Source organism: Bos indicus, chromosome 9 (assembly GCF_029378745.1).
Source record: "Bos indicus isolate NIAB-ARS_2022 breed Sahiwal x Tharparkar chromosome 9, NIAB-ARS_B.indTharparkar_mat_pri_1.0, whole genome shotgun sequence".
In the NCBI taxonomy this organism is placed as follows: Eukaryota; Metazoa; Chordata; class Mammalia; order Artiodactyla; family Bovidae; genus Bos; species Bos indicus.
In genome coordinates this window covers 75,077,731-75,101,687 of record NC_091768.1, presented here as the reverse complement: position 1 = coordinate 75,101,687, position 23,957 = coordinate 75,077,731, and the positions used below count along the sequence as shown (strand labels likewise).

Genomic DNA, 23,957 nt, shown 5'->3' with positions numbered 1-23,957 from the left:
TTTTCTCATTTGAATGCACTCGATATATTCAATTGATTCTGTTGGTGTAAACCATGAACTAATTCTTATTTAAGTTCTACTAAAGAATATTGTGCTTCCCTGATGGCTCAGCGGTGAAGAATCCACCTGCAGTGCAGAAGACTCAGAAGACGTAGGTTCAATCACTGGTTCAGGAAGATCCCCTGGAGGAGGGCATGGCAACCCACTCCAATATTCTTACTTGGAAAATCCCATGGACAGAGAAGCCTGGCTGACTACAGTCCAAAGTGTCACAAAGAGTTGGACATGACTAAACATGCAAAGAATATTGCACTCATTGAATTCTATCTGCTGCTGTCACTTCAGTTGTGTCCAACTCTGTGCGATCCCATAGATGGAAGCCAACCAGGATCCCCCATCCCTGGGATTCTCCAGGCAAGAACATTGGAGTGGGGTGCCACTTCCTTCTCCAATGCACGAAAGTGAAAGTGAAGTCGCTCAGTCGTGTCCGACTCTTAGCGACCCCATGGACTGCAGCCTACCAGGCTCTGCTGCCCATGGGATTTTCTAGGCAAGAGTACTGGAGTGGGAATTCTATCTATTGTTAATGAAATCAATGGGAAAAATGGATAGTAGTAACTTACTTTATATATATATGGCCATCCCTGTGGCTCAGTTAGGAAAGAATCCGCTTGCAATGCAGAAGACTGTTTACAATACAGTAGCCCTGAGTTCAATCCCTGGGTCAGGAAGATCCCTTGGAGAAGGAAATGGCAACCCACTCCAGTATTCTTGCCTGTAGAATCCCATGGACAGAGGAGCCTGGTGGGCTACAGTTCATAGGGTCATAAGAGTCACAAGACTTTGTGACTAAACCAGCCACACTCTTATATACAGTCCTGTGCCTTCAGTAGTTCTGTAAATTAAAATGACGTAGCAAGTATAGGAAGTCTGGAGTCCTGGGACGTTACACACGGAGTGTTGGTCAGGATGACAGTGAGAAGGAAGAGAAGAAAAAGAGTAGGAGGAAGTCCTCATTCCCTGCCTATTTTTTTTAAAAATCATTCTTTCTCACTGTGACAAGTGAGATGACAATGTTTTTTGGTGAGAATACTGGCTAAACTGCTGAACTAAAAAGGAGCTTGAATACAAAATCTCAACAAAAGTGCATTTCTCTCTCATAATAATCTTAAAGTAGGGGTGGGGTTGTAATGGTAGAAACCCTCACTCACAGGAATATTCAGTTTATTAGTTTTCTTCTAAAGACACTATAACAGGATACTATAGACTGGGTAGCTTAAACAATCAACATGTGTTTCTCACAATTCTAGAGACTGGGAACATATGAGACGAAGGCATCAGGAGATCCAGTGTCTGGTGAGGGCCTGATACCTGGATTGCACATGGCCAGCACCTCTTTATGCTCACCTGGCAAAGAGCAGAGACAGGAGGCACGTTCACCTGTGTTTTCTTATAAGGGCACCAATCCCAGGTAAAAGAGCCACACCCTCATGACTTAATCACTCCAAAGGCCCAGTCTCCTAATACCAATGCCTTGAGGATTAGTATTTCAACATATGAATTGGGGGGTGAAGGAGGGAGACATTAACATTCAGCCCATAATAATGTACATTGTTTATTATCTGTTTTCTTTTCTGCAGAGGTGATTCTAATCTGCTTGCTCACGAACAAACTTCTGTTCCAGCAGCCTCACTGACACAAATGTTTTCACTGTGGGTTAATTTGCTTTTTTCCTATTTAAATGAGGTTGGAGTTCTCTGATGGCTCAACAGGTAAAGAATCCACCTGCAGTGCAGGAGACACAGGAGATGAGGGTTCAATCCCAGGGTCAGAAAGATCCTCTGGAGGAGAAAATGACAACCCACTCCAATATTCTTGCCTGGGAAATCCCATGGACAGGGAGTCTGGCCGGCTACTCAGTCCATTGGGTAGCAAAAAGATAGACATAACTGAGTGATTATACACACAAGGATCCTTTCACTGTATAAGAGCAATTTGATCTCCTTCGCTAAACACTTTTTATTGACACTTTTGCCCCTTTTTCATCTTTCTGGATCATTTTTTTTTAACTCTTGGTGACTATGGGAAACATTGTCCAGTTATGTCTTTCAGATAAACTTTAGAAGATAAACCTTAGAGTTTTTATTGCCCTTAACAAAGAATGTTTGGCTAGTCTTCATCCTCAAATTAGCCCTTTTGGAAGTAATCCTTCATGTATAAAGAAATCACCAATTACATTGACTATAAAGAAATAGTTTTAAAAAGGAAATAAACTGTTCAGAAGTTGGTATATAATATTTACTTATTTAAGTGTTTGTTGAATCAAGGAATAAATTATAGGTGGATGGATTAAAATTGATGTTGCAATGAAAAAACATTTCGTTTTTCAACTGTATTTTCTTTCTGATGCAAAATTAACTATCAAATTTGAATTTAGTATCAGTTGGGAAGATTTGGCTTAAAGAAAAAGAATGCCCAGCTACAAGTGACTTTAGAATAGGAATTTGTCCTCTCCTGTAACAAGATGCCTGAAGTAGGCAGTTTCAGTGCTGCTAAATGAGCAGCACAATGAAGGCATCAATAAACAGGCTTTTCCCCTCATTTTCTTGTTTGCCCTGAACACATCACTGTTCACACTAGGATTGTCCACTTGAGGCTGCAAAATAACTGCCATAGTTTCAGAAATCACATCCCTACCACTGCATACAAAGGCAGGATAAAGGGTTAAGAGCATCTTCTTATCATAGAGAACTGGCCCAGAACCCCTTTCCTAGCATACTTACTCATTCATCTCCTTCTCTAGCTGCATCACAGGCTCTCTGCTAAGCCAATCATTGGCAAAGAGCTATGGGTCCTCCATGAAGGCTTTAGAAAAATGATGATTAATCCAACAGGGGGTTGACCCACCTTCCCTGAGCACATTGCTGCTTGTACTCAAACAAGTTTAGAGTTCTGTGTTCAAGGAAGAATGTGGGAGGGACTGGGAGCCAACAGGTGGGCCGATAGCCAACTTTGCATTAGTTACAAACTTTTCCAGAATAACTTTCTCTATCTATCTAAGCCTCCTATATGTGTGCATGTGTGTGTTTTGTGTAAAAAAAATTTAAAGCCTGTTTATATTTTTGGCCACACTGCATGGCATGTAGGATCTTCCCTGCTACCAAGGATGGAACCTCTGTCCCCTGCAGTGGAAGTAGAGTCTTAACCACTAGACTACCAGGGAAGTCCCAGGGATGACATTTTTGGATAACTATGGCTTTTCCACATTCTTGGAAGAGAAGAATTATATTGTCAAATGATTTCTCTTTTGTTTTAGTGCCACAGCTCTTCCAGGTACTTCTTCAGAAAAATAATAGGAAAATAAGCATCTTGGGGGCTTAAGCCTAGGGTAACGTGTGACTGTGGGGAAGGCACTGTCCTGGGCAGGAGCGGGCCCCACAGAGCAGCAGGCAGGGCCCAGGTGACAGAGGACCACTCAGACCTCAAGAGCAGAGACTTCCGATACCGACTTTTAAGTTTTCCTTTCCTGCACTGAAATGTCCTTAGGGTAGGTAGTTGTAAGCATTCAGTAAATCTTATCAACTGCATCCCAACATCAACTTTTTATTATTAATAGCAGTAGCTGGTGTTAAAAAAAAAAAAAAATGGAGCACAGGAGCAGGTTAGGGAGAACAGCTTGAAAGAGCAATTTCAGGACAGCAGAAAGCATTTAACCAGAAGAAGCAAACTCATAGAGGCTGAAAGTTGGTTAGCAATGCTGGGGGCTGGGAAGATTCAGGGAAAATAGATAGTGACTTCTAACGGGTACAGGATTTCTTTTCAGGACAATGAAAATGTTCTGGAATTAGACAGTGGTAACAGTGGTACCATTCTATAAACATGCTAATGACTATCATGCACTTAAAATGAGCAAATTTTATGGTATGTAAATTATATTTCAATAAAGTCTTTTTTTTAAATGATCAACACAGCATCTGGGAACAGGAAGTAATCAGCAACACTGAGCATGCTCAGTGAATCCTCAGAAACACTAGTCTGAAGGTCTGTACCTCTCAGGGTTATTTAAGGTGAAGGATTAAGTTGACTTGTTTGAATATTAAATGAATGATGGACTGGAAAGTCTAGAGATCTTGGGGACTTGGTTATAATAGCAATAGAACCCCTTTCTTGATTCTGTTTTCATGGTACCTCAACTGCTCTCTGGGTCCCTTAGTGCTCACAAACAGGAAACTGTTCATACACACACACATATAGGTTGTATCCTTTTTCTTTCTGAGGACAGCAGACTCGATGGTCCTCACTGAGTTGCAATGAACAAGCACTGGAACTACCCACCAGCACTCCCACATTCTCCAGCTTTATGATGTCAGGTTGAATGTATCTCACCAAGAGGCAGGATAGCATAATGGTGAGACAGACAGGCACTGGAGTCAGACTGCCTGGGTTCAAATCAGCTCCCACATCTACAGGTCACCAGCTAAGAGGTCAGGGAAAGTTCCTTAGCTCTCCACACCTCAGTTTACTCCTTGTATTATTGGGATAATATTAATGCCAACATGTAGAAATACTGTAAGAATTACATGAGTTAGTCCATGTAAAACACTGAGAACTGCACCTAGCACCTAGCAAGGACTATAATAATAAATCTCAGATATTATTTATAATAGTGTGCAATACAAAACATTGCTCCAACACCCAATGAGTTTGAGAAGCATGAATGTAGGATTCAACTGAATTGTAAACTGAAGACAAAGATGATAGGTAAAACCATGGTTTGTTTAAGACCATGGGTGATACAGAGTAGATGGTAATTTTTAAGAGACCAGAGTGGCAAATCTAATCCCTAGTCAAGGGTAGGGGTAAAAGCTTGTGTTGGTGAAAAATGAAAAACAAAACAAGCAAAAAACAAACAAAAACCTCTTCTGGTCCTTTTACCCCACCTTGTTGCTAAAACCCAGTCATTCATATTTGTGTCACTTGTTATTCTTTGTTATTGAAAGTGGCAGAAATCTCAGTGACTAAAGCAAATAAAAACAATTTAAAAAAAAGACCTTGTTTTATATCTGACAATCAGGTCTAGTGCTAACTTACCAGAAAGTCATCTGAATGCCAGGGCCCTGGGAAATCAGGACTCAGGACTCAGTCTCTCTCTCTCTCCCACGCTGGTCCACCTCTCTGTGTTGATTTTTCCTGTTGTATCTTTTCCTGGCAGTAAGATGATAACAGCATGTCTGCCCCACCCCCACCCCATCCTTCTGGGTTCAAGTCCAGTGAAAGGAAAAATGTTATTGTTGTTTAGTTGCTTAGTTGCATCTGACTCTTTATGACCCCGTGGACTGTAGCCCACCAGACTCCTCTAGTCATGGGGTTTCCCAGGCAAGAATGCTGGAGTGTGTTGTCATTTCCTTCTCCAGGGGATCGTCCCAACCTAGGGATTGAACTCACATCTCCTGCACTGGCAGGCAGATTCTTTACTGCTGAGCCACCAGGCAAGCCCAGAAAAGAAAAATAGGAAACTTAAGTCTTACCAAAAGTACCTTTGCACCTCCTTGGCTCCGACAGTTCCCATGACCATCCTTGAATGAATGGAGTTCATCCATCCAAGTAAAGGAAATGCTTCCACTGGATTGGTTGGAGTGTCTCTACAAATGTTTCTACAAGTCTATTGACAGAAAAGAGTTAATCTTTTTGTAATAAATGCAAACCCACAGTTTTAACCAAAAGGGAATTTTTTCAGTGAAAAACAATCATTTTATTGATTTGTCTGATAGTGGACTTAAAAAATATATACTTCGTTCGGTTTTGCTGCTTTTCACAAATTCTCAGCTTCACAGAGTAGCTACAGGATGTTGCCTTCTGGCATGCTGGCATTACCTTTAATGCTTATTTTGAAAGAAGTCATTATAACTCTAGTCAACCATTTCTAACTGCAGCCATATGACAGCTCCTACCACTTAAATGGCTTCTAGAGGTGACTACGGAAACATCAATTGCTGATGAAAACAAGCAAGCCAGAACCAATCATAAACCGTCACGATGACACTTACCAGCTTGTAGAGAAAAACTGATGCCTCTGCTTTTTGCTTGGTTTTCATCTTTGGAAAATGAAGAAAAATAAAGTCTCAGAAACATGCTGGCAAATGATGAGTGTCTTCACCTTCCAAGTACACTCTGGGAGGGGCTGACAGGAAGACTTCCCCTGGCTTCCCGCTTTTATTACGTTTCAAACTCCATCTTAACTGAAGTCAGATGTGGATGGCTCTCATAAGGCAGCATGAGGCAGGACTTAATTCTACTTTACCTTTCCTTGACTGGAAAATGAGAGTGTTTTTGATGTGGTTGTTTGAAACCAAACTGCCATGCTAATTTAGAAGTTCCTGATGGAGGGTGGGCCCTGTGCCCCAGATACTAAACACCACTCATAGGGGGCAAACACAAGCCACACAGCAACAACAGAACACAGGTGTGTCTAAGACAAATTTCTAACAATATACCTTTTAGTAGAGACTCATACTTTATTTTGACAAATTTAAGATAGAAAAATATCATAAAGTGAATATAGCAGTTGCTCTTTTTGTAACACGGTTTAGGATGTGCAGTGCGACTTGAAAGGCCTAGCTTAACTGAACGGTCTCATTTCTGTTTGGGTTTCAGTTAACACTGAATTATACATCAGCCATTGCATTTGCTTGAAAGAATACTGGACACAGTAAAACTGTTTTTTAAAAAGGTTATGGCATTCAATAACAAATATTACAAAGCAATGAACTAAAAAACCTTTCAAATATTTTTAATTACTAAAAGCCAACTTTAAACTTCATGATTAAAGCTAAGAATTCAGTTTCAAAATAGTTTTAACATTTTCTACCAATAGAAGAGTAGAGCACTTATATATTTTTTGAAAGTAAATTAGAGTAAACATATTTCTGGTGACTTTAAACAGTAAACATTAATTCAGTGTATTTAAATATGTCATTTCAATAATATATTCTTCCGAAGTGGCCATAAAAACTATAGTTCAAACTATCGTCAAAAAGGTGCCCCTGCATGTAATCTTTGAACTTAATTAAGTGCTGCCATCATCTCTATGCTCCATCTTTGGAGGGGGTGGTTGAAGGACTCTCCATACATGCAGATATTTGGTTATGGTCATAATGACCAAAAATGTGCTAGGAATCTGCAGCTGAAACCCTGCCTTTGTTTCTTAGTCACCTTCACATTCTTTTGCCTCTCTGATGCCTCTGGTATTCTCAGGCTAAAAAATTCACGCGGGTACAACATTGTTGCAGTCAGGCATTTCAGCTTCTTTCTTTGCTCCCCTTCCCCACTCAAAGCATGAAACTGGGCGGCTCCTCATTAAAATATGTCATCTTTCACATATAAAATAAGTGTATGTACATATATACATACGTGCATTTCCTTTTCAAGGACTGGGTAACTCCTCATTGTCTATCAAATAATCCTTCTTTACATACTTGGCTCCCCTAACTAACCTCCACACTTCGAGGTAAGCATCCTTTAATGAACTCCTGCCCACTTCTTCAGGGCTGTCTGAGATCTGCGAGCTCCTAGCCATCAGCGAGACCCCTCTGGGGCTGCCCCTAGCCTCTTGCCCATCCCGTTGAGTGGAGCCACCTGCTGCCTTCCCACCTTCCGACCCGCCATTTCCACCCTCTGCGGGCAGCTCCTCCATGACGAATGGCAGCTGATCTCCACTTGGCTGCGCCTCCTCTCCCCCCGGCTGTGTTTCCAGGTCCTCGTAGTTGATCTGCTTTCTAGTTTCCAAAAATTTGGCCGCACAGTAAATGATGGAGCCCAGGGTGTTCACCACGACGCCAGCAATGAATAGAGAGGTGGGCTCCACGTCGCTGAAGGCCACCATACCCACAGTGATGGTAGCGATGCTCTTCACCACTCCCACGAAGCTGGTGGTCACCGCCGAGTTGATGTAGGTGCAGTGCAGCGTGGTGAAGTTCATGGCACAGCCGATCAGGATGCACGCCACGAAGATGGTCACCATGGCCGGGTCCTTCCAGCCGGGGAAGGTCCAGGCGTGGATCGAGTCGGTGCTGGCAAAGGATAAGACGACCAGCAGCGGGGTGGCGGACACGGCGATGACGTACTGCGCGGTGAGCGGCCCATGCTCCGTGTCTGCGCTCGCCTTCTGGATGAGCACCAAATAGGCGGCGTGCACCAGCACCGCCAGCACGCCGGTGACGTACCCGATGGGGTCGCCGGTCAGGTCACCGGCTCCTGGAGTGCATCGAGAGAGGTCCGAGGAACGTAGGGCAGGAAGGAAACAGAGAAGACACTGGGTTAGCGGGAGTTGGCATCCACGGGGGGCAACGGCGTAGGCTGGAAAGTAGGGTGTGCGCCCTAGCTCTACCCACGCGTATCGAAAGGAAAAGCCAAGTACAGTCAATTGCCCAGTTCAAGGCAGGAGAGGCGCGCCCTCCCTTCCTTATCCTCGGGGGCGTCCCGTCTACCTCTCTCCAAGACAGAGGCTCAGGACAGCACCGATGCCCTCGGAGTAGGCGCTGTGGCTTCCCCGAGCTGGCACGGGTGTCGCCTGGGCACGTGGTACGACTGCCGCCTCCGTGGGGCACAGAAGAGAGAGGGGGGTCCCGGCTCGTGGCTTTCCCCGGGCAGCGTGGGCATGGGGAGACCCTCGAAAGAAGGTTGCCCGATCCGCAGGCACCCATCTCGCTCAGTCCTCCACGCCCAACCTGCCCGAGTCTCAATCCGCCCACCTCTGCCTAGAGTCTGCAGCCCCCTGCGCGGCGCCGGAGATCCCAAGCTAGCCTCGGGGCTCAAACTTGGCTCGCATCGTCCCTGCCCACTCCGGCCCCGCGTGACCCAGGGAAGTTCTCGACCCCCACCTTCCGTCTCGGTCTGGGGGCTCTAGCTCCCAGGCTAGGGCGGCTCGCCCACCCCCTCCCGGAGGAAGGAAGAAATAAAGGGGGAAGACGGAAGGGGGAGGGCGAGGAGGGAAGGGCTTTAAAGAGCGAGACAGGGGCGGGGGTCGGAAACCCGGACTAGTAGTGGGAGTGAGGGCTCTAAAGGAGGAGGCCGGAGCGCAGAGAAAGACTCGGCTGGGTCTCAGGGGTCCCATCTGCTAGCGGAGCCACCGCGTTCAAAGCTCCCTGCCTCAGTCTCCCCATCTGGAAGTGAGGGCTTTGCACTGAGTGATCCCTGAGGTCACTGGCTGGTGGGGCGGGGTGGGTCGGGGGTCCGCGCGGGTCCAGCTCACCTGCCAGAGCCGCGCCGCAGGTGGTGATGAGCACGGCCGCGAGCACCCCCGGCGAGGGCGCTCCGTTCTTGAGCACCAGGACGCCGATAAGCATGGTGACCAGGGGCAGGCAGCGCTTGAAGACCACGTACATGGGTAGGCTGAGGCCGCGCAGGGACCAAAGCGTGAGGCTGGACTGCAGCGTGGAGAGCACGGCGACCCCCGCGAAGGAGCGAGCCAGGTTCAGGCCGAAGGGGGGCACCGCGATGAACCCCAGGCGCCGCAGCAGCTCCAGGCTCAGCGCCGCGGTGGAGCTGGTCAGGCACTGCACCAGGGTCAAGAAGGAGAACTGGTAGCGGCTGATGAGGAACTTAAGCAGGATGTTGAGGGAGCCGGAGAAGACCCCGTGCGCGATGGCCACCGCGATGCCCAGAACGCGGCCCCGGCGGCACAGCTGTCGCATCGCGCCTGCCCCGCCGCACCCGGCTGTGGCGAAGCTACGGGACCGGCTGGAGGACAGCGTGGAGGAAGGCCGGGATGAGCCGCTGAGCGAGGGCGGTAGGGGCGCCCGCCCAACACCGCGGCGAAGGGCAGGGGGCGCCGGCTCGGTTGCGGAGAGAAGGCAGCTCAAGGCAGGCGTCCTCGCGGCTCGGCGGTTCCGCGTCCGACTGCCCCGCAGCTCCGGGGAGGCAGAGACGGGGGCGGGGGACTCCGAAAAGTGGCAGAGGTGGGGGGCTGGTCTGAGAGGAGTGGCGGGAATCCTAGCGACAGCGACTTGTAAGTAGGTGACGAGCGGCGATGGGTTGTGTCCCACGCGGTTTCACCTGCAGGGAGGACGCTCTGCGGCTGGAAACCTCGGCAGCTGCCGCGAGGGGGACCGGACCTGCTCCCCTCGGGCGCCCCAGCACCCACCCGGGTCGGGTGTCGGAGCGCGGGCCCCTCTTCTCCTGCATTGCCAGCCGCTCGCGCTCGTCCCTCCTTCCCGGATCCGGGCTGGGGGATCGCGGACACAGCTAAAGATTTTAGAAACAACAGCGTTCCGGGGTCGCGCCGCGTTTATTAGCCTCAACGAATGAGAGCGCCCTCAGCCCCCTTCCCCGCGAGATGCAGCGGCTTTTCCACCCACGGTTTCTCCCGGCGCAGCCGCGGGACTGTTCAGCTGCCGGCCAGGGAAGAGAGAAACTTCGGTTCCCGCGGGTTTCGGGGCTCCCGGATGCTCGGATGCCAACGCCCCACCGTTGAAGGAACCCAGAGTACCCCAAGGACGCCACCGGGGCGTGCTTCACTTAGGGCGCGAACCGGTCCCTTCCAGTCTCAGGCGACGCGCTCTCCAGTCCTTGCTCCTTCTACGGAGGGACCTGGGATTACGCTCGCGGCTAGGAGCGCAGGGATGTTACGGGGCGCGCCGTGGCCTCGCGGGGCTGCAAAGCCTGGGGGCGGGGGGCATGGACGTCTATTGCAAGCGAGGCAAAGATGTGAAATAAGCCAAAAAGCAGACTCTGAGTCCAAGTAGCGTCTAATGGTTCCGGAGGATCGCCGGGGCGCCGGTTCCCAGGGGTGAGCCGGGAGCGACTGGAGGCTCTAGGGGTTGCGGGCGTGGAGGCTGGGGAGGGCACAGTCCCAGGGGCGGGAACCCGGGATGAGACTTGATAACAGCTTTCTCTGGATCCGCGCAACCTACAGCCCGCCACTTTGGAAAGCAAGACAACCCCTACCTCCTGGCTCCCCGGCCCAGGAGATGTCCGCCTCCCACAGGACTGGTGGACTGTTTACTTCTTATTTGACTCAGAGTAAAATAATGAAATTCTTAATTTCTGCAGGTGCAAGACTTGTGTGTCCCATTAATCTGAATTAAGTTTTCTGTAAAGTAACGTCCGGACCAGTAAACTCAGCATCAGAGGGGTTCGCCCAGCCGAGGTTACCGCTAAGAGTGAGCACAGTTTAGTTTTCGTGCTACTTAAACAGGATAGGCTTGACCAGGGCTTGGGAGCAAGGAAGAGGGCTCGAGATCGCGGCGCCCTACCTCTCCGTTTCCTTCACTTCTGTTACCCACCAGGATCCCAATCTTCTAACTACGGCAATAACCTAATACACACGATACATTTCCCCAGCAGTTCCTTTTTTGTCCTCCACACTTCCACCGCATCATTTCCAGTCCAGATGTTGAAGCCGCGATTATTACTGGTGCCGGAAGAAAAAGAACAGTTTACGTCGGGGATAGGTACCATCATAGCGATCTTTCATCTTAGCCAGCTTTGTGTGTGCTGGGAGCTCACGTGGGTGGGAGAGACAGACCTGTCTCTAGCTGGGATGCCCAGGGCCTAGTAAGGCCACCTCCCTGCCCCCCCACAGGTGAGTGTATTCAAGAAAATGTTTTCAGAATGGCCCATGTGCCAACTTTCCAGGAACAACACTGGATAGTATTATAGTTACATGCGTGCTTCCGGTTCCCTGGGGAATTCGTGGGTTTCTGGGTGGGGTTTTTTTTTTTTTTTGTAGCTACAATCTTTGGTTACACACCATTGGCTATTTCAGGGACTCTGTTCTTCAACTGTTGATGTTATTTCTTTAGAAAATGAGGTTTGAAGCAACAGTTGAAATTTGTGTGTGTAGTATAAGCCTATATTTAAAGTACACTCATAAAAACTTTGAAAATTAATTTTTTAAAGACAACATCAGCAAATACCACTGTTCTACTTCTGGGGGCTGTTCCAATCAAAGAATGGTGGTTTTAAGCCATATTAAGTGAATATAAAGAATTGTCTGCACAGACCTAGTTTTGGAATGATTCATTTCTGCCAGCAATTATAATTGCTTCCATTTGTGATGCTAACATTAAGTAAAAGATTTGAGGCTGATTCAGCTATCTTACTCTTCTCATTTAGGCAAGAATATTTAGCTTAATTTGAAACCTGCATTGGCATGGAACAGTGCATTTTCTCCACTTTACTGCAGATAATTCTTTTCCATTAGGGCTTTCATTTTTTACAAAGTTAATACCATCTCCCACACCAGTTACTAGATAAGCTCCTAAAAGAAAAAAATGGGAAATCTCCTGAAGAAAAATGGGGGGTGGGTGGGAATAAGAATACCATTTTTAGCAAGGTTAATTGAACATAAATGTCAATCTGAAGGTCAAAAACTTATTTGACCTACTGGTATCTAGCGTCCATTTTCTTTGGAGCCACACAATATATTTTTACAATATTAAATAAATCCTTTAGTTTGTTTATTTGGTGAATATATCCAGCTAGTGTTTTGTACCAAGCCATCTCTTAGCCACAGAGGATTCAGAGATAAACGCCCATCTTAGTCCTTAAGGGATTCACAGGAGGAGATAAGGTAACACAATGACACTTATACAACAGTGGGGGCTTGTGCCAGAAACAGGGGAGCGCCAAGGAGGGCGGCAACATCAGCCTGAGAAGTGCATCAGAGAAGGCTTCCTGGAGAAGAAAATAAGGTCTTATTTCATGATTTTAATTGCAAAAATAAGGCATGCTCATTATACTATGTAAGAGGAAAACAAAATTTATAAAGAGAACTTGCTGTTTCCCATATTTCCCACCCCCAGCCCCACTACAGAGTTGGCTACTGTTAAGAGTTTGACATGAACATTTCAGTTTTTCTTGTGCATATATGGATGCATACAAGCCCTCCTTCAAAAAAAAAATACACTTAGGATATCATACACACCTGTCTATAAAAGCACATTGTAACCAGCCTCTAAGAGTCCCCATAGATTGCTGCTTCCGCATCTTTACCCCCTGTGAGCCCCTCCCACGCTCTAGCATGGTTGGTCTGAGTGGCCGCGACTGACAGGAGGCAGCAAGAGGTGATGGCCTCACTCGGAGATGAGTATGTAAAAGACCGAGGCTTCCATGTTGAATTTTCTCTTTCTCTTGTCTTAGTCTCAGGGAAAGCCAGATGCCATGTTTCAGGGACACTCAGCCAGTGGAGGGTTCTACACGGTGAGTATCTGAGGCCGGCTAAAAATCACCTGAGTGACTTTGGAAGCATTATTTGCATGGGGAGTTTGTGAGCACGCTGGTGTTCCTGGGGCACAAAGTTGTGACAGTGTGGAGAGAAGCAACGCTGCAGATAGAGGCAAGGGCTAGCCCCAGAGGACCTTGGCTGCCTGGTTAGTGAGCTTGAACTTTTTCCTGTAGGCAATCCTATAAGCAGAGAAAGGTTTTACACTGAAATTGATGTAATCAGATTGCATTTTAGATCAGCCTCCGGCAGCTGTGTTGAGAAGGATGGCTCTGAGGGCACAGAACTCGAAACAGACACATCACTTAGGAAACTGCAGCGATTGTCCAGAGAAAAGCTAATGAGGGCTTGAACTAGGGCAGTGGTGTTTGGATTGAGGAGAAGAGACAGAGTGGAGAAGTATTTAGGGGGTAAAAGGGATAGGACTTAGTGACTGATTTGATGTGTCTTGGAGTGGAGAGGTGGGAATAAGGAAAGGAGCAAGGATGGCATTAGGAGTTTAGCTTGAGCTACTGGGTGGACTGTACTGACAACAAATGAAAAACACACGTGCAGGAGGAACCCATGTAGTGAGCAAGATGAATTTGGTTCAACTGGGAGACCCAGGCGGGGAAGGTAGGAGATTCAGGAGTAGTCAGTATGGAAGTCAAGAACATATAAATAGATTATCTCTTTCAAAAAAGAGGCCTATTAAGTAATAAATTAATGAGTTCATTTCTGGAAGAGCCAAATTATAGCTAAGATACACAGAGAGGGCTCACTGCCAAAAGCAGAAGGGACAGCTGACCCTCAGCCTGAGTCTTCCCAGATGAGACATGCTTTAGGAGGGTCACCCACGGTGTTTCTTAGATCTTTAAACTTGCAAACACAATCTTGTCGGTTTAGACTTGGAAACAATTCTCTTAGGAATGATGAGGATCTAGTTACCAGAGAGTCCCACAACTTCCTGTTTCTCAGTGGGCCAATTTCTGTTATTTCTAAGAAAAAAGCCACGTGGCAGGACCAGATCGAGTCATAGCTGATTTCAAATTCCAGCTCCATACTTCCTGGCAATTATGGCCTCTGAAAGCCTTTGTTTCCATGTCTGGAAAATGGGAGGGCTTCCTTGCAGGGATGTCATAAAGATTAAAGGGAATAAGATACAGAAAGCATCTCATGTGATGCCCAGGTCACAGAAGATACCCAGTGACCTGAGTTCCCCTTTCCTGCAGTCACTCCTCAGTGCTGTGCTCTCACTGCAGGTACAGGAGGAACTTGGGAGAGGCAGACGGGGATGAAACTCAAGAACTCAGCTACCAGGAGACAAATTCTGATTTTCCAGACCTAGAGGGAAGGACTGGCTGTCCTCTCAAAGTCCAGAGGCTGCTTGGTTTGTGAATTAGTAAGAATTCAAAAATCTTGTGCATTCTCTTTCAGGATAGAATCCAGCTCCTTTCCCTCTAGCTTGACAATCCTAGCTCAAGGAACTCACTGAATAAATGTTCCTCCACCCTCCTTCAGATTAACAGACCCCAAGCACCTGAGGTAAGTATTATTCTAAGGTATTCTGAGGTAAGTAGTGTTCTAAATAGCTCTAACATCTCCAAAACAGAAGGGGGGGTGGGAATCGAGAGGGATATTAGTTTTTAAATTACCAGTGTCTGTTTCAGATGATACACAGTAAATTATTTTAATAAAATCTCTTGCATTTTAAAAGGAAAATAAGTCATTTCCTTTCACTGTAAACATGATCTGGGTTAGGTATTTTAGAAGGTCTATTATAAATTCTGCCCATACAGAGCTATGAACCTGCTTTTACTGGGCTGCATACACTTGGTTCAACAGTTTGTCTTTCTTACGGAGGGAGGCAACACAAAAGCAGTTTATGAACTGACCTCATCATTGTGCCAGCTCTAAGGACGTGCTTGAGCACCTTGGACCTTACAAGACAGTCATGTGAAGCAGTGTCCTCTCTATGGGGGCCTCTCAAAAACAGCACTGATTGGTCTAAGAACCAAAAAGAGTTAATACTTTCTGTGAGACCATTCATTCATTCGACAGATATTCACTGAACACTTTCTGTGTGCCGGGCATGGTGCTAGGGCCAAGCCAGAATGAGGTCCTTGCCCTCAGGCCTCGGCCACTGCATCCTGTACTTGACCAGACTTCCCATTTACACCTCCAGTAGCAACTTTCTAAAACTTATTCTTAGAATACATATATTTTCAAGCTCACGCTTTGCTCCACTTTATGTTTCCTTTTGTTTTTTTTTTATTTTTGTATCTTGTAAGGCATCTGGTTTTTCTGTAGAAACTGGGAAATACGTAAATTAGACAATATACATATATTTTATTTTTGTTCTGATAACTACGAATGTATTTTTCTCTTTAAAAATTCTCAAAAACTTGTTAAAAATTTAATGACAGCTTTGGCATTTGTAACATTTTTAATTTATTCATTTTTTAATTGAAGGACAATTGCTTTACAGAATTTTGTTGTTTTCTGTCAAACCTCAACATGAATCAGCAATGTCAAAGTGAAAGTTGCTCAGTCATGTCCGACTCTTTGTGATACCATGGACTATACGGTCGATGGAATTCTCCAGGCCAGAATACTGGAATGGGTAGCCTTTCCCTCTCCAGGGGATCTTCCCAACCCAGGGATGGAACCTAGCTCTCTCACATTGCAGACGGATTCTTTACCAGCTGAGTTGCAAGGGAATCAGTCATAGGTGTACATATATCCCCTCCTTCCTGAACAAAGTTGTCTATTCTACTACTTTTTCTCTTTCAACCTAATTTTTTATGGATCATCACACCTTAAGGTTTTTCAAGACCTGAGGAGGCAGTGAGGAGGGTTTATGGCATTAATTAGGATATTTCATTATTAGTTATGAATTAACTATTTCATTACTTAGTTTTAAGGTAATTTCCTGAAACCTTTGTAGGACCTAAGACTTTTTGCCCAGTGACCAGTTTTTCAAAAATCTGATTATAGAGAAATAGGAAGAGAGAAATATAGGGTCATGGGTATAATATCTAAAAATATTTGAATAAAAGTAAAATACATGTAAGCTCTTAACTCTCAGCATCTTTTTTTTTTTAATAATTTTATTTATTTATTTTTGGCTTGCTGGGTCCTTGTTGCTGTGCAGGCTTTTCTCTAAAGTTGCAGCGAGTGGGGTACTCTCTAGTCGTGTGCACGTTTTTTAATTGTGGTGGCTTCTCTTATTGCAGAGCACAGGCTCTAGGCATGTGGGCTCAGTAGCTGTAGCTCCCAGGCTCTAGAGCACAGGCTCAAAAGTTGTGGCACACGGACTAGTTGCTCTGCAGCATGTGGGATCTTTCTGGACCAGGGACTGAACCCGAGTCTCCAGCATTGGCAGGCGGATTCTTTACCACCAGGAAAGCTCCCATGTTCTTATGTATGACGGACACCAGGCCTTGAGAGAATCTCATTCATTCTGTGTGTCAAGCACGTAGTAGATGCTCAATAAATAATCACTGAATAAATCTGCAGTTACTAGAGCCCTGTTACTATAACCATAGATGTATCAATATTATATAGTGTTATACATATGTACTGTATTAGAAAAAGTAACCTTGGTAGGGGTGTCATAGAATCATAAATGATCAAGAGATACCGTTTTTGTGATTTTTATCAATAGCAGTCATTATATTTTAAATCAAAAATGACAAATTAAAAGTGAAATATATCACTATCAATATAATCTACAGAGCTCCCATATTTTAATCCATTTTATAATAGGTTATACTTTAATAGATACTATAAGATACACCATATACCATAACTTCAATTATTCTTAAGATTTTTAAGAAATATGGCTTATGTACCAGGCTTTAAATAGTGAACCAAAGTCTTTATCAGCTGCCTCAAAATTGATTCCAAAATGAATTAAAATTTGAAATATGAATAGTATATAAAAACATAAAATCTATAGTATCAATAACTTATTTCCTGCTAAGCAGTTCTTCAGTCAGTCTCCTTTGCTTCTGAATGAAGAAGCTTGTCTCAAGCCAGCATGGTAAGACAAACAGGATCATATATCTTTATTGTTTCATCCCAAGCACAGTCAGCCACCTGGAAAACAAAAAGGAAGTGAGAAGAAACAATCCACAAACATTCAAAACTGGGAGAAAAAAGCCTAAGTCACTTGGAGTGTAAGTAGATCATCCACCACTGAACAGATCTTTAAATAGGAGGAACACAGGAACACATTTCTGGAAAAAAGTCTATTTTCCCTTTTTAAGATACACTTTGGGGCTTGTTTCCAAGTGACTAAAGTTGCCTGTAAGGGTTTCCCACCAGAGCTACATAATTCCCTACAGGTCCTGAGATAAATGTTGAAAAGGTACATTCCTAAACTGTGAACCAAGACACCATACCAGCTATTATGGGGATAAAAGAGAAGGAAAAGCATAGTGCCTGCCTTCAAAGAATGGCTCATTCAAAACCAAAAGTGGAAAGTGCTCTAATAGACTCTCAGGGAAGCAATTCTTTGACTCTAGCTGGGAAAGTGTCAGAAGATTTCACAAATGCCATTGCATTCACACTGGCCCTCTTTAGGGGCAGATATAAGGTAGACATAGACATTCAAGTCTAAAAAGTCACATAAAAACATGAAGGGAAAATAGTTCAGGGTGCTCAAAAATGTGTGTTAAAAAATTGGTAAGTATAGCAATATCTCAGGGTATAAAATCAACTGTATTTCTGTATACCAACAAGAGAAAATTTTTAAACTGCGAATAAAAAATTCACTTAGAATAGCATCAAATAACAAAATACTTAGAAACACATTTAAAAAAAGGTATGCAAAACATCCACCCTAAAATGCAGCTGAGAGAAATTAAAGATGGCCCAAATAATGGAAAAGATACCATGTTCATGGGTTCGATATTTATTAAAAAGTTAATTTTTCCCCTAAATGATTTATAAAAAATTCATAATCCCAGCAAGCTTTTTAATAAAAATATAGAAGATGACTTTTAGTTTATGTAGAAAGAGGATCTAGAATAGCCACAAAAATTTTGAAAAAGAACAACAGAGTTGTACTGTTTACACTACTGGAGTCAGGACTAATCATAAAAGAAAAGCAATCAACACAGTGCAAAACTGGATAAGAATATACAAACAGATCAAAGGAACAGAACACAGCTCTGGAACAGACCCAACACTTGGACAGCTGCTTTTTAACAAATGTTCCAAAACAACCCAATAGGAAAAGAAAAGTCTCTTCAACAAATGATGCTAGAACAGGATGGCCATATGGAAAACATAAGAATTAAAGCCCAACTTTACACCAGAAAACAAAAGTTCATTTAAGATGGATGGATCACAGACTGAAATATAAAAGCTAATGGTATAAAGCTTTTAGAAGAAAACACAGGAGACATATAGTCTCAATCCGAGGGCAAGCAAAGATTTTTTAAACAGGAAGTAATAACCATAAAGATTAGATAACAGACTCAATCAAATAAAACTTGTGATCATCCAAAGACACCACTAAGAAACTGAATAAGCAAAACACAGAGTGGGAGAAAATTTTCACAAAACAGACATCTGGCAAAGAATTTGTATCCAGAATATATAAAGAATTACTATAACTCAGTAATAAAGACAACCCAATTAAAAATGAACAATAGACTTTATTAACAGATAAAAAACATATAAATGATCAACAAGCACATAAAAACATTGAATAATCATTAGGCATCATGGAAATGCAAATAAAAACCACAATGAGATACCACTACATATGCACAAGAATGGCTAAAATTAAAGATGTGCTGTGCTGTGCTTAGTCATTCAGTCGTGTCTGACTCTTTGTGACCCCATGCATGGAATGTAGCCCGCCAGGCTCCTCTGTCCATGTGGATTCTCCAGGCAAGAATACTGGAGTGGGTTGCCATGCCCTCCTCCAGGGGATCTTCCCAACCCAGGGATCGAAGCCAGGTCTCCCACACCGCAGATGGATTCTTTACCATCTGAGCCGCCACTGAAGCCCAAGAATACTGGAGTGGATAGCTTATCCCTTCTCCCGACCCAGGAATCAAACTGGGGTCTCCTGCATTGCAGGCAGATTCTTTACCAGCTGAGCTACCAGGGAAGCCCCCAAATTAAAGACAGACAACATCAAATGTTAGGAGGGATGCAGAGGAGCTGTCACTCTCAAGTGTGTTATGTGTGTTAAGCTGCTTCAGTTGTGTCTGACCCTTTGCAACCCTATGGACTGTAGCCCGCCAGGCTCCTCTGTCCATGGGATTCTCCAGGCAAGAATACTGGAGTGGGTTGCCATGCCCTCCTCCAGGGGATCTTCCCAACCCAGGGATGGAACCTGTGTCTCTTATGTCTCCTGCATTGGCACACCGGTTGTTCTTTACCACTAGCGCCACCTGGAAAGCCTGTGTTGGTATAACCACTGTGGAAAACTGGCTGTTTCTTATAAACACACACCGAGTGATTTCACTCCTAGAGGGGCTTCCAACAGAACTGAAAACATTTTTACAAAACAGTGTATATAAGGATATCCTTAGCAACCTCATTCACAATAGCACACAACTGGAAACAAGCATAACACATACAAAAGAATGGCTGACAAACTAGTAAATTCAAACAATAGAACAATGCTAAGCAACACCACGGAGGGAACTACTGGTGGTGGAGGGAGCAACATGGATGAATCTCACAGACAGTGAGTGAGTGAAAGAAGACAGAAACCAAAGAGCACATATAGGAGATGCCATCATGTAAGTTCTAAAACAGGCAAAACTAATCTAAGGCAAAATAAAAATTAAGGAAATGGTTGTTTTGTCTTTTCAAATGGAGGGAGGTATGGGGCCAGGGAGAGTCTGGAAAGGAGAACAAGGAAATTTGAAAGGAAGATGCAATTGTTTTGTATTGAGATGAGATGTAGATTACACAAGTATATCTGTTTGTCAAAAACCTATATATAAGATTTGTATATTTCAGTGTACAAAAATGACACCTAGAAACAGTAAGAATAATAATGACAATAATAAAAATTGAATGAGGACATGAGTTGAGAAATAAACAAAACAAGAATGTTGGTAATTGTCAAATCTGGATAATGGAATTATATTATCCTATTGTTTACTTTCGGAGAAGGCAATGGCACCCCACTCCAGTACTCTTGCCTGGAAAATCCCATGGATGGAGGAGCCTGGAAGGCTACAGTCCATGGGGTTGCTGAGGGTCGGACACCTACTGAGCGACTTCACTTTCACTTTTCACTTTCATGCATTGGAGAAGGAAATGGCAACTCACTCTAGTGTTCTTGCCTGGAGAAACCCGGGGACAGGGAAGCCTGGTGGGCTGCCGTCTATGGGGTCGCACAGAGTCGGACACGACTGAAGTGACTTAGCATAGCATAGCATTGTTTACTTTCTATACATTTGAAATTTTCCAGAAGTAAGAGAAGGAAATAAAAAAAATGTAGACAGTAACATTAAGGATGAAGCAGCAAGAGAGAGATTTGACCAAAGTTATTTGAACTATATTTCCGGTCCTTTAATGGTTGCAAAGGTTGAAAGTTACAAAAGGGAACTCAAAGTCTCAGTCAGTCAAATTACCTGGCTGTCACTATAGAATACAGGAACTGCAGATTAATCAGAACTTGAAGTAAAGTGAAAGTTGCTCAATCATGTCCAACTCTTTGGAATACCAACGGACTTTACAGTCCATGGAATTCTCCAGGCCAGAATGCTGAACTGGGTAGCCTTTCCTTTCTCCAGGGGATCTTCCCAACTCAGGCATTGAACATAGGTCTCCTGCATTGCAGGCGGATTCTTTACCAGCTGAGTCACAAGGTAAGCCCAATCAGAACAGATCAACTCCTTATCATTCACTAACAATATCTCAGCTCATAATTCAAGCTAGAGAAAGCATTAGAGACCTTTTAATCAAACTTTTTTAATTTAAGCATTAAAAACCAGACTCTTCAAGATTTGGTTGCTACCTACTTCTGTTTCTCAGTGCACCAGACTCAAAAGCTCAAATCCTGGCATCTTGCTCATGCCTTTGTGCTCGTGTGCTCTCACTGATCCCCTCCCCTGAATAACCTTTCTCCCTCCCTTCCTCTCTGGCCCTTATCTTGCTTTGCCTGGAGAAGACACCTCTTTGCAGAAGAATCCATTTAAGCATTACCTCCTCTGGGAAGTCATTCACTGTACCTATAATATATCAGCTGTGCTTATTTATTAACAAGTGTTTCCAGCTCTTTGAGGGCATGGACCATGTTGTGCTATAACTTAACAATGATTCAATAAAGTTTAGCTCAAAGAATGAGTTTTATAGATTAAGACCGCAGAGCTTAACTTTTTCTCATATTCACACTACGGCAGCAGAAGTGGAACCAGAACCTAACACTGCTGAGTCTGTTCACTGAAAACCGTGGCCTCACAAAAGGCTGATCAATACTCATTATCTGCCTAATCCTGCAACTGTAAATTTTTATACTCCAAAACACAAAGATTATTACACAAATTTATTTGTCTTATTTATGTATATAGTTTTTCAAGTGCTGGGCCTTTCTGTATGTTGTGTCAACTATTACAGAAAAGAGAATCAGAGAAATGAGACTTAAGCTTCTAATATAACATATCTGTAACTTATGTTTCTGAATCCTTATTTAGCACTCTCAATCCAGCTTCTTACCTACTAAGAACTTATATATATATATATATATATATATATATATATATATAACTAACAAATGTCAAGGCCACTGAATCAGCAAATGTTTATAACTCTATACACTAAATTAATTGATAATATGAAAAAGAACTAAAATTGCAAGGATACAGAATCATGACTAGATTATGGGCTTCCCAGGTGGCGTGAGTGGTAAAGAATCCACTTCTTAATGCAGGAGATGCATCAGACATGGGTTTGAGCCCTGGGTCGGGAAGATCCTCTAGAGAAGGAAATGGCAACACATTCCAGTATTCTTGCCTAGAAAATCCCATGGACAGAGGGCCTGGTGGACTACAGTCTATGGGGCTGCAAAGAGTTGGATGTGACCAAGCATGCATGCACAGCCAGTATTCCTGCCTGGAAAATCCCATAGACAGAGGGGCCTGGGGGGCTACAGTCTATGGGGCTGCAAAGAGTTGGACGTGACTGAGCATGCACGCACAGCCAGTATTCCTGCCTGGAAAATCCCATGGACAGAGGGCCTGGTGGACTACAGTCTATGGGGTTGCAAAGAGTTGGACGTGACCAAGCATGCAAACACAGCCGTATTCCTGCCTGGAAAATCCCATGGACAGAGGGGCCTGGGGGGCTACAGTCCAAGGGGTTGCCAAGAGTAGGACATGACTGAGCACACATGAATAGATTGATTCAAATTAATGCAAACACTCTTTACCCATTAACTAATTAATTAACTAAAATTAATTAACTATTTCATTAAACCCCATCTAGTGCTGGGCTTCTCCAGTGGCTCAGTGGAAAAGAATCCTCCTCCTTGCTAATGAAGGAGACACAAGTTCAATCCCTGGGTCTGGAGGATCCCCTGCAGAGGAAAATGGCAACCTATCCCAGTATTCTTTCCTGGGAAATCCGTGGGACAAAGAAGTCTGGCGGACTACAGTCCATGGGGTCACAAAAGAGTCAGATACAACTGAGCGACTAAACAACATCAAGTGCTGTGAATTTTAAAAAGCTAACAAGTAAAAATAATAATAATAATAAGGTAAGAAAGAAAAGCACTTTACTAAACTAACAAGGCTCCAGATTCTCTAAGAGAGGCAATGTAGAGACGAGACTTCCTGATAAAGAAACGTGACCATGAGGTCACTGCGGGTCCGCAGTGGGGCACTCATTAATTACCATCACAACTCCAATGGCCTTGAAGGGACCACGTAGTTCTATAAATTAGGGTAAACAGGGCTTTTTCTTAATGTCCCATGCTACCTATCTGAAGCCAGCCTAAAAGACTTTGCTAAAAATTAGGGTTAACAAAAAGACCAAAAAATAAGTAAGTAAATCAGATGATATGGTAATAAATACTCTTGTTTTACTGGATGAGATCCACCCATTGCAGTAGCTCGTCCAATACAGCAAAGAGTCTTTCCCAGCCCTGGTCCTGCTTCTCCGTGGCAAAGCCATCTTTCCCTCCCACCCCCAGGAATTCACTCCTGAACACATAGACTCCTTCAAGGCCAGATGACTCACGACAGAGAATGGGAAGACAATAACAGGATATCTCCTTTCTCATCTACCGAAGATCCTCTTTCTCCATTTCAGGCTCCTATACGAGGAGTTACCTTGCTGTCAGGAAAAACTGTGAAAGGTTGCAATCCGCAGATAGACTGCTGGGTGTTCTTGCAGTGGAATGCTGGCATTGTTCTAGAGCCTCACAGGATTACTGGGATCTATAGGGGTCTTATGCCTTCCACTGGCTCTGACTGGATTATTTTACAACTCTAAAGTTATAGAAAACTGACAGTAATCAAATGATTCTCAGCCATTAAAATTGCAAATGAAGGCTGTCCTATAGAGACACAATCGAAGCCTTGTCCTGTCTCCTGAGAGATGATTCTAATCATTAAGTGTTACTGTCCATGGATACTGACTAGTTCTGCATCTATTAGTAAATTCACTCTCACATTCATCAGCTGCCTATATGTGTTGGTTCTTTGGTTCCTTTGAGCTAGCTGTAAAATCCTTCACAAGTTACAAAAGGTCTTTGACACATGTTCATATTATACTTGTA

At 44.1% G+C, this 23,957-nt stretch overlaps 2 protein-coding genes across 2 annotated transcripts in view; both read right to left on the bottom strand.

Annotated features, from left to right (window-relative positions):
* Nucleotides 1-6,495: 6,495 nt before the first annotated feature.
* Nucleotides 6,496-11,969, bottom strand: SLC35D3 (solute carrier family 35 member D3). Its single transcript, XM_019967493.2, has 2 exons — nucleotides 9,251-11,969; nucleotides 6,496-8,253 (listed from the first exon to the last, which is right to left on the bottom strand). Exons 1-2 carry the CDS (start codon nucleotides 9,690-9,692, stop codon nucleotides 7,424-7,426), a joined length of 1,272 nt encoding a protein of 423 aa, XP_019823052.2. The 5' UTR covers nucleotides 9,693-11,969; the 3' UTR covers nucleotides 6,496-7,423.
* Nucleotides 11,970-15,628: 3,659 nt separating this feature from the next.
* PEX7 (peroxisomal biogenesis factor 7) overlaps nucleotides 15,629-23,957 on the bottom strand; it is a 78,824-nt gene continuing 70,495 nt past the window's right edge. The window contains exon 10 of the mRNA XM_019967492.2: nucleotides 15,629-17,302. Coding sequence (XP_019823051.1) covers nucleotides 17,234-17,302 — 69 coding nt within the window. The 3' untranslated portion in view covers nucleotides 15,629-17,233. The remainder of the gene's footprint in view (nucleotides 17,303-23,957) is intronic.